Genomic DNA, 13,852 nt, shown 5'->3' with positions numbered 1-13,852 from the left:
GGTCAAGTACATCAATAAACTGGACAAAGAAGACAATGTTAAATTCACATCCTTACCGGTACATCAATTGTTTGAAACCTTAATCTGTTAACAGAGTTTGAAATACAGGAAGTCTGTAAGAAAATTTGCAAGAATTCTATTCTTGTTTTGCGAATTTGGTTCATACCCCATTGGTAGGTTCTGTTCCAAGCAAAAGTTTGAAGGCCATCTCAGCAGCTCTTACATCAGTTTAATCTTACAAGCAAACTTTTGCCTGACGTCCGGTGACAGTCTCCTGCAAATTGTGAAGAACAAGACGAATTATCATTAAAAGTTCTGAAGTAGAAACTTCATTTTTGTGTCGTTCAGCTTCACAGTTAACAGATCAACTTCATTGCACAAGTTTGACAGATCATGTATATACAAGCCTGTCTGTAGCTTATTGCAGTGGTCCCTTTTCCTGATAGGTGGCATTGCTAGCAAAAGTCAGACACCACTTATCCTGTCAAAGCCATAGAATGTCAAATGAAACATTCCAAAACATCCTTGAATTACCAAGCAGAAGGTGTTTATAGAAAGGAAGAAGGCCCGTGTTTACTGGAGAACAGCAGTAATGGAAAAGATCCAAGTGTTTTTGCCGCATCTAGAGCCTCTTTCTATTTGTATACCTTTTTGGAGGCAAAGGGTTAAAAATGTGCACTACTAGGGAGATTAGAGACAATGTTCCTCAGTTGGGAACAAGGAAGACAGCCTAAGTATGTTTTATTTGGCTTTCTAGTTTGCATAAATGTTTACATGTACCTACCCTATGTTGTGTTGTGTACAGTACTACATATGCAGACAGGTCAGGGCAGCTGAACCATCTGCGGAGGGATTTGATGGGGAGTCCTTCAGTGAACAACCTCTATTACCGCTGTCCACTGTCAAGGCTCGTGTTGTCTTCATCGTCACCTTGACCTACAACAGTATATGTAACAGCCAAATTGAGGTGTGCACACTTGACTATGAACACAATCTCTATGATCATACTCATGCCCGTAGCCAGGGGGGGTTCGGGGGGTTCGGACGAACCCCCCCTTTGGCTTGAAGGTCCACTCTCACAGGCTTGAAGGTCCACTTTTTAATGTTCAAGATTTTTTTCATGGTGGACTTATTTGTATCACCAGCAATGCCACTGAGGCTAGGATCCTAGAAAAAACTTTGTCTCTGATTTTTCCTCTGAAATTCTCTCAAAAACACAGGAAATGCCCTTTCAGAAGGTTCAATTCTTAGAAATTGAAACGCTCAAGGGTCCACTTTTTAACGTCCAAGGGTTTTTTTCAAGGTGGATCTATTTGTATCACCAACGGAGCTGAAATCCTAGAAAAACTGCTAACTTTGTCCCTGATTTCTTCCTTTGAAATCCTCTCAAAAACACAGGAAATGCCATATCAGAAGGTTCAAATTTTAAAATTTCCCGGGGGGGCATACCCCCGGACCCCCCTAGGAAGCTCGCACCTGCGGCGCTCGTCTCGCGCCTACGGCGCTCGCTGGTCCCCTAAAAATTAAAAAGAACCCCCCCATTCAAAATCCTGGCTACGGGCATGATACTAGTCACATTTCATATTAAAGCATTATAAAAATTAGGTCCTACTTTGCATAATCAATCGGAATGGGAATACCAGCCACTGTAGTGACTCTCATTATTATCAACATTGTAAAGAATATCAACTTTTGACTGGCTAAAATGTCGGTGAGAGCAATAGAATTACCAACATACAGATTTTTGGGACGGAACGCTAAGGCCCTACCTCCATGGGCTTGTCAATGGCGGCCAGCAAGTCGTTGATATTATTGAGGGTGACGCTGATGTCGTTCACAGCCACTATACCGTCTCCTGAAGGGAAGTGTGACAGTGTATTAAAAATGATATATGGAGATGTCTTGTGTGCTAGTACAACAACGTCAAAAGTCATCTGCTACCAAACGTCAAGACCACATCGTGTACAGAACTGAAGATACAAAACAGTAGTCTCCAAGCAGACCTACGGGTTGGCAAATACCGTATCCAACAGGCAGAAGGAGTTTTTATAGCCAACCCAAGTCTCATAGCCAACCCATTGGTAGGTTCTCTTCTATAAAAACTCCTTCTGCCTGTTGGATACGGTCTTTGCCAACCCGTAGGTCTGCTTGGAGACTAACAAAACAGTTGTTCTGGCCAGTACCGAGGAAAACTGATAGAAGGCCCACAATCGACCTTGGCCTTCGTCTTCCCAAGTATTACGTTAAACTTTTCTTTAACGTGTCAGAAGTGAGTGTGTCAGCAATATGCGAGGAAGGCTGTTGAAAAGTGTTGACTGAACATTTCATCATACTTACCATGATTATATACTAGTATAAGCTTTCATCACCCTACAGTACACTTTTCGCATTGTTTATGACTTTAGTGCATTATAAGTTATAACTATAGGTTCCCACCTGGTGTGATTTGTCCTGTCCGGTCAGCGGGCCCGTGAGGTACCAGGCCCGCCACCACGATGTTCCACCTGCCCCGAACCCCGGGGATGATTCCTAGTAACCTCTCCAGCAGAGGCTTGCCCTGTGCCGTAGACTTCGTCAGCTCTACCTCTAACCACACGTGGTACGTGTAGTCGTGAGTTGGTTCCTTCCTCTTGTCATCACGTTTTGCAGAGACAACGATTTTCTGTTTCCTTTTTGAGACCCTCTGGATCAATGCCTTCATTCGACTTATGGGGCTGCACTTCCCACGGATTTCATCAGGCAGTTTGGGCGTGGTTTCTTGTGTCCAGTGTTCAGCATGTAGTCCTTGTGTCTGGTCACCTAGCGGTTTGGACGTGCTCTGCAGTGTTCTTGTTTCCGTGGCCAGGTTGCTGTAGAACGGCTCCAGGTAAAACAGAGATCCGTCCGATTGAACCTTGTCAGCCCATACTGGTGGAAGCGTGCTGTTCAGGATGAAAATAACGAACATGCAGAAAATTAGGAAGTCAGTTTTAGGACATTCAAACCCTGATGTTACGTAAACTACGGTTACGTCATCCATGCGTGGTGCACTATGGTGTAGATCAGACTACAAGCCGAATCTATGGATTAGTGACGTCATGAGTTGAAAGGACACTTGGCCCTACATGATCCTACATAGCTTGTGGGAAAACAGCCTCCTCTGAGACAAAATTCGCGGGGATATGTTTCCTGTGCAACCACAGCAGACGGGACTCTCTAGATGCTATGCTTGCACGAAGTTAGGAACTATTGTAGTTCGGGGCAGCTGTAGTACCAGACAATAGTATCACATCTTCTCTCGGGTACGCGTGATGTAGCGATAGTGTTCTCATTCTAGTTACGACGTTCGAGTTGAGATAACAATAATCATGTAGATATACACAGATTGTTCTCATTCCTTTGTTTTAGATTGTGTGTGCTTTGTTGTCTTTTATATCATACTTTTCGTTTCTACAATTGTTTTCTATAGAGAATCAAAGACTTGATGGCGTTGAAAGTGCCAACAATTGATAAGTGAAGAGATATTCAAAGATATTCAAAGATACAGGGCAAAATTCCAGAAATTGGGCAAAGTCAAACCCGCAGTGTGAAAAACTGTCCTTACAGTAGTAAAATGAGATCAAACAAACGAGAAAGTAGAACTTAACGTCGGATGAACAAAGTAGCCTCCATGCGAAGAGTTGTCACACACGCATGGCTGTATCATGTGGGATTATTCCAACTGTACACACTCTAACACCCGTGGCAACACCGAGTAAATGTTTACCGTGTTTTCAGATGTTGTGTTTGCGTGAAGCGTGTAATCCTCACGTTTTAAGTGACTTGTGAGTAATCTGTCTTCCAAAGAACGGCTGTACGTCCGCAGCTAGGCCGCGATTTGACCCCACCCCCAACTGGTTTGTAACAACCAGTAGATCCCAGCACTGGTAGCCTGGAGAGCTATAATAGGTCTGGATTCCAGGCTAAGCGCTGGAGCAACCCACTGGCAAAATGATTCACTTCATTCAAGACTCAAGATATACTAGTGGACGTACCAACAACAAAGTACAAAATATCAGCTCAGAAAAGAATGAGAAATAGTCATGCCTTCATCACAATTACCAGAGTTATCAACCCAGAATTGGGGTCTTAAAATCGCGTTTGTCCTCTATAAAACTATAATCATAGAGTTGTACTCTTTTCCACCAAGTACAGGAGGGGCAAAATTGCGGAAGTTTGCTAGCTGCATATATTGCTGTTATTTTGCAGAATTTAAAACGGTTTTTCCTCTGATGTTTAACACATCTGGTGCATGGTTAGCCATTTTTGTGAGATATGATAAAGCCCTGTAACATGGTCCATTTAATGAAGACATTCATTAAGCTGAGCTATTGACTGATTCGGTATACACTTGAGTATATGTATAGTCCGCCACGTCAGGCCTTACAGATTCTTGAGTACCGAAGCGATTGATTGTAATGACTACGCAAACAGGACGTACTTAACGATAATCAGATTGTCTCAAAGTTTCCGTTTTCCGTTTCTTATGGTGATAAACATGGACAAAGCAAAGCAAACGACCAAATTCCGCATCCCGATGCTCCGGCATGTTCGCTTTTATCATTCTATGGTTGCTTTTGGGCTGCCATCCTGCGGAACTGATCCTAAAGCCACCGCACATGTCACAGTCAGTCCGCCACTGCCGGCCTGACCATCGTATATTCGCGTAACCGTCATATTATCACATCTATATATCTCATCATCATCATATCTATCTATATGATAGCATTTCTGATAAACACATCATTCAGAAAGAAATGACAAAGATGACACGTGTTCAAACTACGGTACGAATGTAGTAATTATCATTCACTTTCCCCTTTTCGAAATTCGTTGGATTGTGTCATATCTGTACTCGGAATCCTCATGTTAACTTATGGTGAAACATACAAGAGGAGCGTTCAAGAAGTTCTTTGCATCACACAGAAACAAGAGGCACAACCTTAGGACCGTGTATATTATGTATCGAGCCTTTTATAAAATGACACCAAAGCTCAAAATCAATGTGGTCATTACTTTGCAGGCGACGCTCTTCTGAAATCAGTAGGTCAGAACACGGGTTAAATTACGGTTAAATTAGGAAGACGCTAGAACTGTGATCAGAGCTGCGGGCGTCGATTTTTGTGTTCTTCATGCTATAAAAGCTACGAGGACTTTGATCAGGAATCCATTCGTATATATATATACCGGAAAGAAGCGAGTGTACAGTATTACTAGTTCAAGGAGAACCCTAAAGTTGACCCACACACATCAGGTCGCAGCTGAATCGTCCAAGGTTTGGCCTTCTCTCTTACCTACGCGTGACGTTACTGAATTCTAAAGAGGCGTCGCCTGTCAAGTTATGAGTACAGGAAGTGAACATTCATGAAAGGCTTCATCTTTCATAACTGAGCCCCGACATTTGCGTTGTGTACCGGCCCTTATGTCTGTGTGAGGTCTCAAAATCATTGAATGCCCCTCGTACACTTACCATTTGGCCAAGATGACATTGATGGAGTCGAAGTCTGAGAAGGTTTTCCTGTTGAAGTAGTGCGGAGAGAACGGCCCACGACTGGCGAACATTCTGACAGCCGCTGTCGGTCCGCTGTGGTCAGCCCTCCCAACTGCCTGGATCCAACTGACCAGTTGTTCTGTGCGCTGCAAAATAAGCCGCCAGGACAAAGCCGTCAAGGCTCAGCCTACTCAAGGCTACTCGTCACGTATACGCATGGAGGCGTGGTGGGGGGCACACGACAGGGCGTGGCGGGTACGTCGCAGGGCGTGGTATTAAAATGGCACACTGGAGGGCATTGCCGAGGGGCTCAAGGGACAGCAACGGCAATCTAGCGTTTATTAGTTAGTTCGTTTGGACCCGTATGGTACCTAGTGGCACACAGGACAGCATCCTTGCTGTTTCAGTAGCAGGGTATATACTTTTACAGGGAGACCGGGGGTGTTAGCCCTTCATTGGACGTGCATACAGGACCCCCCTTTTCATGATTTTCACGATCGAGATGCCCTTCCTAGGATATGGAACCAGTGTCTCCCAGTTACGAACTAACGCAGCACTACCAGTTATCGTGCGCTACCAATTATCGTCAACTTTGGGTCATGCATACATGTCGAGGTGTGCTATGTAATCCTTATCCTCGACTCTCCTTTATACAAAGCAATGAAATGGGTTCACAGCCATTAACACAAAAGAACAAACTCCTGAAGTAATAACAACAAGTTACCTGGAAGCGCAATGCATGACGTATTTCATATGACACCGCGCATTCCATCAGACTGAGTGTTTTTCTAACTCACACGATAGCTAGTACCTTTTTAAAGTAGCTGACGCTAGACCTTTCTTTGCTGTTCAAACTAACTATGGTGATTCGAGTTTTGAAACTCTTACTAGTTTCAGGAAGGTTTGGTACAACCCAGCAACCCCCGCACCGACGCTACATTTTCCAAAACATTATTGCCATGCGTTTGTCACGTTTCACACTCCCACTCTATCTCCTCTCTGTCCCTCCTAAATTAGCAACTGGAGCAGAAGCACTGATCAGCCAAATCTAATACACTAAATCATGCAAATATTGGTCAATCATCCATAGCAGCAGAGTTCCTCGCCCTCTGACATAATTTGCATGAAGAATCGTTGACGGTTTCAGTGGTCTTCAGCGGATGTGACGACCCGTCACGACCCTTAAGTCCGAATGAGTTTCGTAGTGACATTTTTGTTGCAAAGTTGATAAACGGGTTTTTCCTCCATTTGTAGGCCTTTCCAAGAGTTGTCTAAAGCTTATGATATTGGTACCGACCGGTGCATACTGTGTTCGTTTGGAGGTGGCTGGAATCGTAGCAACATCACGCTCTTTGTTGGAATTGGAAGGATTTTCCCAACCAAAGGTACTTTATTACACAATCCGTCCCCATTTCACCCGCGAAAGTTATCGTAGTCATTTGTTGCTTTCTTTTGTTGTGTTGTCGTTTTCTATTAAATGGGAGCTGGGGTGGGTGGCGACTGTATTGCTCAAGATGGTAGCAGAACACATACTAGTATATGGGGCTTTCATTTCGACGAGGTAGAAATTACAGTCGGGTGCACGAGAGAAATACCAAAAAAGTTTGGGACTAAGGTACAGTGTACAAAATGTTGAGAAATAAAGGAAGATTCTGGGTGCGTATCGGTTTTTCTCGCTCTTATAGGAATGGATACATTGTTCTGCGACCTTGTGGTATGATCTGGTTGACGACGACAAGTCTTGAAATCAAAATCATGTCCCGGCCAGAAGTTGTATTGAACATTACCAATGTAGAAAATCGACGTTCGTTTTATTTCTACTGCCGTAAGAGCGCTACATGAATGACTAGTACTGCCAAAAAACACCGTAAACTTGTACATTGTACATCAGGCGTGGAGCGTCCATTCATCAATGAAGTCACACTAGAGAACGGGGAGGGGTGGGTGGATTGATTTTTGTTCTAAACGAGAGAACACAAAATGTCATGAATGTTTGATTGTCTGTTTCCCGCTAACGTGGAAATGTTACTTCGCAAGGAGACAACTTGGGTCGTCACACCTTTGTCCAACCCACGCCTTGAAGGGAACATACGGGACATCCCCTGAAAATGGCGGCCGATGACGCCCTTATGAGGTAAGTAAAGTACTTTGGAAACACTTTTATACATGCCTTGTAACCACCTGTGTATTCTATTCAGTCACCAGGGTTAGCACTTTGTAATAGCCTCCGGCTCAGCTGGGTAGCCCTGGCTGTATGTACTGGCCGTATGTATTCAACAGCCAAACTAATAAATCCAATCAAATAATTTATAATAACATAAGACAAACCCCATTGTTCTTATTGTAAACCATTGCAACCCCACATGGCCACATCTACATCTACACAGTACTCGGCAAAGCCCCGCGAGGGACATAACGCCGAGGATGAAATGTCAGGGTCACGCCCAGCTGCAGCAGGTGGTGATGGTGAAAAAAAAAATCCGAGAAAAGATAAACATAACTGGTGCAACGATAAATATATAAATAAGTGGGTAACAAATGGTGCTATGTACATGTTGCTACACTGGGTGGTGACCTGACTCACGACCATGAGGTTAAGTCGTGCAAGGTCGTTATCAGCTGGGACTCACAAGAATGCTTGGCCTGAATCCATGTTGGGTGGGGAGTAGAATGTGGTGGTTTTCTAAATGTTTCATAGTGGCCGAAAATAAAATGCGTTCTAACAGTTTACAGCAAACACAGGTGAGTGAGACAGGCCGGTAATTTGAAAGGGCACTCCTATCCCCCTTTTTGAATATGGGGTTGATAAAGGCGCTCCTCCAGTCCGCCGGGACTTGTCCACTCTCCAGTGATTGGTTGAAAATAATGTGTAGAATGGGGCTGATTTCAGTCGCATAGTCCCTCAGGATCCTACAAGGCACCAGATCAGGACCGGAGGCCTTAGCAGGGTTGATACCTGGCTGGAGTTTTTGTACCCCTACTAGTGTGACCTCTACTGGGGGCATGTCCGGGTAGGGACTAGGTGTTGTTTTGTTCAGTATTCTTAACCCGGATACCGTCATGATTTCACCAACCAGTAAACATAACAACCAGCCGAACTATAGCACCCTCCGCCTGTCCCTGGACGAGGCGCCCTACACTCCAACGGCCAAAGTTACAAAGATGACGTCTGTACCGCGCACAAGGTTCGGCTGGGGGCGCTTCACACCGGGGTTTCTACAGGTCTTCAACTCACCGCGATGGCTTCTGGTCTACATGTGCATCGGAGCTGGTCTGGCAGTAAGTGTTAAAAGTATAAGATGTAGGATGTGCTGGCTATAGATAATTGAACAGATCGTGGAAGAATCAGATCTATGAATTTGCTTGTGTGTTATGGAAGTGTTTGGCAGTTTTGACCGTCAAGTGAGGCATGCAGATGTTGAAATATACACTTTTTTAAGTGCACATGTATTACCGGAGACAAATTACGGTCTTCTAGCAACCATATAGATCTGTTTAGAGATTAGTTAGATAGAGTGCTTTGATCCCTGCTACGTTGGCTCATCACATTTGAACGTTATTGGAAACGGATGCATTACTTTAGAACGGGGCTTTACACTGAGTAATTTTTAAAAACCAGTATGCACGTCGCACCTTTTCTTACGATCAGCAGATCAGTGGCTTTTGGGCGAGTTCAAAATTGATGGAGAGATAAATGTTGCTTTCCTGAAGATGACAGCTGACATGCGCATGCGCGTTTTTCCAGGGTGCCATCACATTTGGGTTCGTGCCGATCATCCTGTCGACCCTGGAGTTCCGGTTCGGCCTGTCCAGCACACAGAGCGCCCTGCTGGTCATCACGTACGACATCTTCGGCGTCATCCTCATCCCCGTTGTCACGTACTACGGAGGCATGCGCACTGCGCGCAAGGTACGTTTCAATAGCCTCCAAGCAGATGAATGTTGTTGTTTTTGGCGGTTAAACTATGATCTAGCTATAGTCTGGAAGCGTTATTTAGTCGGAATAATCCATGATCCAACAAAAAGCTTACCGGATGGTAGGTCAAAATTGCTTTGTGCGGAAAATCTTGACAGTGTTTGTTCCACAAAGTCAAACGTGCCTATTGAGTCAAGTTGATAATATATGTTGATAGAGTTATTAGGACACAAATGATAGAGTATCTCTGTTATATTATATCTGTCCTTACCTCTTCCCTCATGACCTCAATGAACAGCGGCCTGCGTACCGTTTTGAGCTTATCATGAATAAACAAAGGTTCAAACAAACAAACAAACAAACAAACAAACAAACAAAATGTTTGAATCTTCCTCCAGGGCCTGTGGCTCGGCCTGGGGACCCTGCTGTTCGGAGTCGGATGCATCATATTTTCTCTCCCGCACTTTACGACAGGTAACAATCACAACTCCGTTTTGTCTGGACCACTGAATATATTAGAATTTATCTGAGATGTACGAAATAGGGGTTAAATAAGGGGCTGCTAACAAAGAAACTGACCAAAATGTAGATCCACAGTGAAGGTATTTCATTTTCCTCAGTATGAGACAGTTAACGGTAATTCACTCGAATGTCGCTGCAATGGGACGTTACAATATGACGGACAACGTTCGTTCCCATCATGCAAATCATTTTAGCAATGACCTATGCCTCGTTCCCAGACTACGTCTGTCATTATAACAGTATACAATCTCGTCCCCAGGTTACTATGACGGTGTGTTGACTGCCAGTGAAAAAAACGACTCCCTCTGTTCCGGTGGTGACCCATACGATGGCAACTCCACCAACACTACGCAGTGTCAGGCGAGGTAATCAATTGTAATAGCTAAATATTGCGTCATATCCGGTCTTAAGAATGCTGGTCTGGCTCCAGTCGAAAAACTAGTCTCTAGGCCACAGAACAGTAATTAAGCTTCCTATCTTAATATATGGCAATCATGTAAGAAAGAAGCTGTCAAAAGTCACCTACCAGAGTTTTAGTCCATGAAAAACATGCATTGGCAGGGCTGTCAGGCCCCCAAAGTTTCAATCTAGAGCAAAATTTCAACTTTCTAATCGGCGGAACCCCTACGAATCCGAGCTTGTTTGCCAAAGTTGACCTCTGACCCCCTTCTCCACCTGATAATCACACAAAAACAGCAAACTTTGCAGGCCTACAGACACCACAAACATGGATGAAAGTCTGATTTTTCAACTTAATAAGAAGGTAAAAACCCTTACCTGTAAAATCCAGCTACAAAATATCAACATATCCTGGAAAAAAGCCCCTTTACAGCTACCTTTACCAAGGGTACCAAACCTATTTCCATGGGCTAAAAGTTGACCTTCTGCGCCTGCGCCAATTACCGGTCTGTCCCCTGTTAGGCCCCACAGGTTCAAGATTGACAAATTTCAATCACTTCACATAGTGCGGAGAAGAGTTGTCAAGCACCAGACCAAGTTTGGAAGATCTCTGACCTGGAATGGTCCCCTGGGAATACTTTGGGAGACAGGTGTCAGAGTGCTTTCCTCAGAGCTGTTTCAGTGGTCTGAGGCAAATGAAAGGTCTCATATTATTTAGAGAAAAGTGACAGTAACAGAAGAAAAAGTTAAAAGCTGCTAACCCTGGCATTAGGAGATTACTCTTCCACACTTAAACCATCTAAAGTTGTATTCAAAAGCTGCCAGGATAGACTTTGAAGCATTCAATGACACCGCACACTGCACTGTCACTAAAGGACATAAAATCTCTTATAAAAGGCCAAAAATCACTAAAATGGAAGAATTTGTAAATAAACCTGACTCAAATGAGTCAGCCCTGACTCAACTGAGTTAGGTGAGGGCTAACTCTTGGATACCAAGCCAATTTCTGGGGAAATATAAGCCCCAATGGCTCACCTGACCCCCCCCCCCCCCCCCGTGCACTCACAGTATTGCACTCTCATTACATGCTTCAAAGTCAAACCCAAAGCTTTTAGATACAACTTGAGGTGCCTAAACGGATTGGGAGCAGTCTCTTTATGCCAGGTTGAGCACCTTTTGGCATTTTCCCCTCTATATGTCACTTTTTGCTCAATGATATGGGGCCTTACCTTAGCCTCAGAATACAGCTATGGCCCTCCTGACACCTGTCTCAAAAAGTACTCCCAGGGGACCATTCCCAGGGGAATGGTCTCCGGGACATTTTTGAAACTCGCGGTCTTGCCCGACAACTCCTCCCCACATCACGCGAAGTGATTAACGGCTGTCAATCTTGAAGCATGAAACCTCGGCCAAATGCTGTTAGGCCCCACAGGTTCAAGATTGACAAATTTCAATCACTTCACATAGTGCGGAGAAGAGTTGTCAAGCACCAGACCAAGTTTGGAAGATCTCTGACCTGGAATGGTCCCCTGGGAATACTTTGGGAGACAGGTGTCAGAGTGCTTTCCTCAGAGCTGTTTCAGTGGTCTGAGGCAAATGAAAGGTCTCATATTATTTAGAGAAAAGTGACAGTAACAGAAGAAAAAGTTAAAAGCTGCTAACCCTGGCATTAGGAGATTACTCTTCCACACTTAAACCATCTAAAGTTGTATTCAAAAGCTGCCAGGATAGACTTTGAAGCATTCAATGACACCGCACACTGCACTGTCACTAAAGGACATAAAATCTCTTATAAAAGGCCAAAAATCACTAAAATGGAAGAATTTGTAAATAAACCTGACTCAAATGAGTCAGCCCTGACTCAACTGAGTTAGGTGAGGGCTAACTCTTGGATACCAAGCCAATTTCTGGGGAAATATAAGCCCCAATGGCTCACCTGACCCCCCCCCCCCCCCGTGCACTCACAGTATTGCACTCTCATTACATGCTTCAAAGTCAAACCCAAAGCTTTTAGATACAACTTGAGGTGCCTAAACGGATTGGGAGCAGTCTCTTTATGCCAGGTTGAGCACCTTTTGGCATTTTCCCCTCTATATGTCACTTTTTGCTCAATGATATGGGGCCTTACCTTAGCCTCAGAATACAGCTATGGCCCTCCTGACACCTGTCTCAAAAAGTACTCCCAGGGGACCATTCCCAGGGGAATGGTCTCCGGGACATTTTTGAAACTCGCGGTCTTGCCCGACAACTCCTCCCCACATCACGCGAAGTGATTAACGGCTGTCAATCTTGAAGCATGAAACCTCGGCCAAATGCTGTTAGGCCCCACAGGTTCAAGATTGACAAATTTCAATCACTTCACATAGTGCGGAGAAGAGTTGTCAAGCACCAGACCAAGTTTGGAAGATCTCTGACCTGGAATGGTCCCCTGGGAATACTTTGGGAGACAGGTGTCAGAGTGCTTTCCTCAGAGCTGTTTCAGTGGTCTGAGGCAAATGAAAGGTCTCATATTATTTAGAGAAAAGTGACAGTAACAGAAGAAAAAGTTAAAAGCTGCTAACCCTGGCATTAGGAGATTACTCTTCCACACTTAAACCATCTAAAGTTGTATTCAAAAGCTGCCAGGATAGACTTTGAAGCATTCAATGACACCGCACACTGCACTGTCACTAAAGGACATAAAATCTCTTATAAAAGGCCAAAAATCACTAAAATGGAAGAATTTGTAAATAAACCTGACTCAAATGAGTCAGCCCTGACTCAACTGAGTTAGGTGAGGGCTAACTCTTGGATACCAAGCCAATTTCTGGGGAAATATAAGCCCCAATGGCTCACCTGACCCCCCCCCCCCCCCGTGCACTCACAGTATTGCACTCTCATTACATGCTTCAAAGTCAAACCCAAAGCTTTTAGATACAACTTGAGGTGCCTAAACGGATTGGGAGCAGTCTCTTTATGCCAGGTTGAGCACCTTTTGGCATTTTCCCCTCTATATGTCACTTTTTGCTCAATGATATGGGGCCTTACCTTAGCCTCAGAATACAGCTATGGCCCTCCTGACACCTGTCTCAAAAAGTACTCCCAGGGGACCATTCCCAGGGGAATGGTCTCCGGGACATTTTTGAAACTCGCGGTCTTGCCCGACAACTCCTCCCCACATCACGCGAAGTGATTAACGGCTGTCAATCTTGAAGCATGAAACCTCGGCCAAATGCTGTTAGGCCCCACAGGTTCAAGATTGACAAATTTCAATCACTTCACATAGTGCGGAGAAGAGTTGTCAAGCACCAGACCAAGTTTGGAAGATCTCTGACCTGGAATGGTCCCCTGGGAATACTTTGGGAGACAGGTGTCAGAGTGCTTTCCTCAGAGCTGTTTCAGTGGTCTGAGGCAAATGAAAGGTCTCATATTATTTAGAGAAAAGTGACAGTAACAGAAGAAAAAGTTAAAAGCTGCTAACCCTGGCATTAGGAGATTACTCTTCCACACTTAAACCATCTAAAGTT

At 44.3% G+C, this 13,852-nt stretch overlaps 2 protein-coding genes across 4 annotated transcripts in view; one reads left to right on the top strand and one right to left on the bottom strand.

Annotated features, from left to right (window-relative positions):
• Nucleotides 1–65: 65 nt before the first annotated feature.
• LOC136436527 (protein inturned-like) lies at nucleotides 66–6,231 on the bottom strand. 2 transcript variants are annotated; one of them, XM_066430554.1, is made up of 5 exons: nucleotides 5,489–6,231; nucleotides 2,437–2,921; nucleotides 1,770–1,855; nucleotides 785–936; nucleotides 66–274 (listed from the first exon to the last, which is right to left on the bottom strand). In XM_066430554.1, exons 1-4 carry the CDS (start codon nucleotides 5,578–5,580, stop codon nucleotides 808–810), a joined length of 792 nt encoding a protein of 263 aa, XP_066286651.1. In that variant the 5' UTR covers nucleotides 5,581–6,231; the 3' UTR covers nucleotides 66–274; nucleotides 785–807. The 2 variants fall into 2 exon arrangements, with proteins under 2 accessions (XP_066286651.1, XP_066286650.1); XM_066430553.1 differs by lacking the exon at nucleotides 5,489–6,231 and having other exon boundaries at nucleotides 2,437–3,080.
• A 546-nt stretch (nucleotides 6,232–6,777) lies between these two features.
• LOC136436526 (solute carrier organic anion transporter family member 4A1-like) overlaps nucleotides 6,778–13,852 on the top strand; it is a 61,648-nt gene continuing 54,573 nt past the window's right edge. Inside the window, exons 1-6 of one of the 2 annotated variants that reach the window (XM_066430550.1) lie at nucleotides 6,778–6,894; nucleotides 7,547–7,643; nucleotides 8,587–8,788; nucleotides 9,255–9,419; nucleotides 9,824–9,899; nucleotides 10,207–10,312. In XM_066430550.1, coding sequence (XP_066286647.1) covers nucleotides 7,618–7,643; nucleotides 8,587–8,788; nucleotides 9,255–9,419; nucleotides 9,824–9,899; nucleotides 10,207–10,312 — 575 coding nt within the window. In that variant the 5' untranslated portion in view covers nucleotides 6,778–6,894; nucleotides 7,547–7,617. Of the gene's footprint in view, nucleotides 6,895–7,546; nucleotides 7,644–8,586; nucleotides 8,789–9,254; nucleotides 9,420–9,823; nucleotides 9,900–10,206; nucleotides 10,313–13,852 lie in introns of those variants that run through there. The other variant, XM_066430551.1, reaches the window with a different exon arrangement.

The sequence above is a fragment of the Branchiostoma lanceolatum genome, chromosome 6 (assembly GCF_035083965.1).
Source record: "Branchiostoma lanceolatum isolate klBraLanc5 chromosome 6, klBraLanc5.hap2, whole genome shotgun sequence".
Lineage (NCBI taxonomy): Eukaryota > Metazoa > Chordata > Leptocardii > Amphioxiformes > Branchiostomatidae > Branchiostoma > Branchiostoma lanceolatum.
Note: the sequence above shows the minus strand (reverse complement) of the source record. Positions and strands in the feature narration are given on the sequence as shown.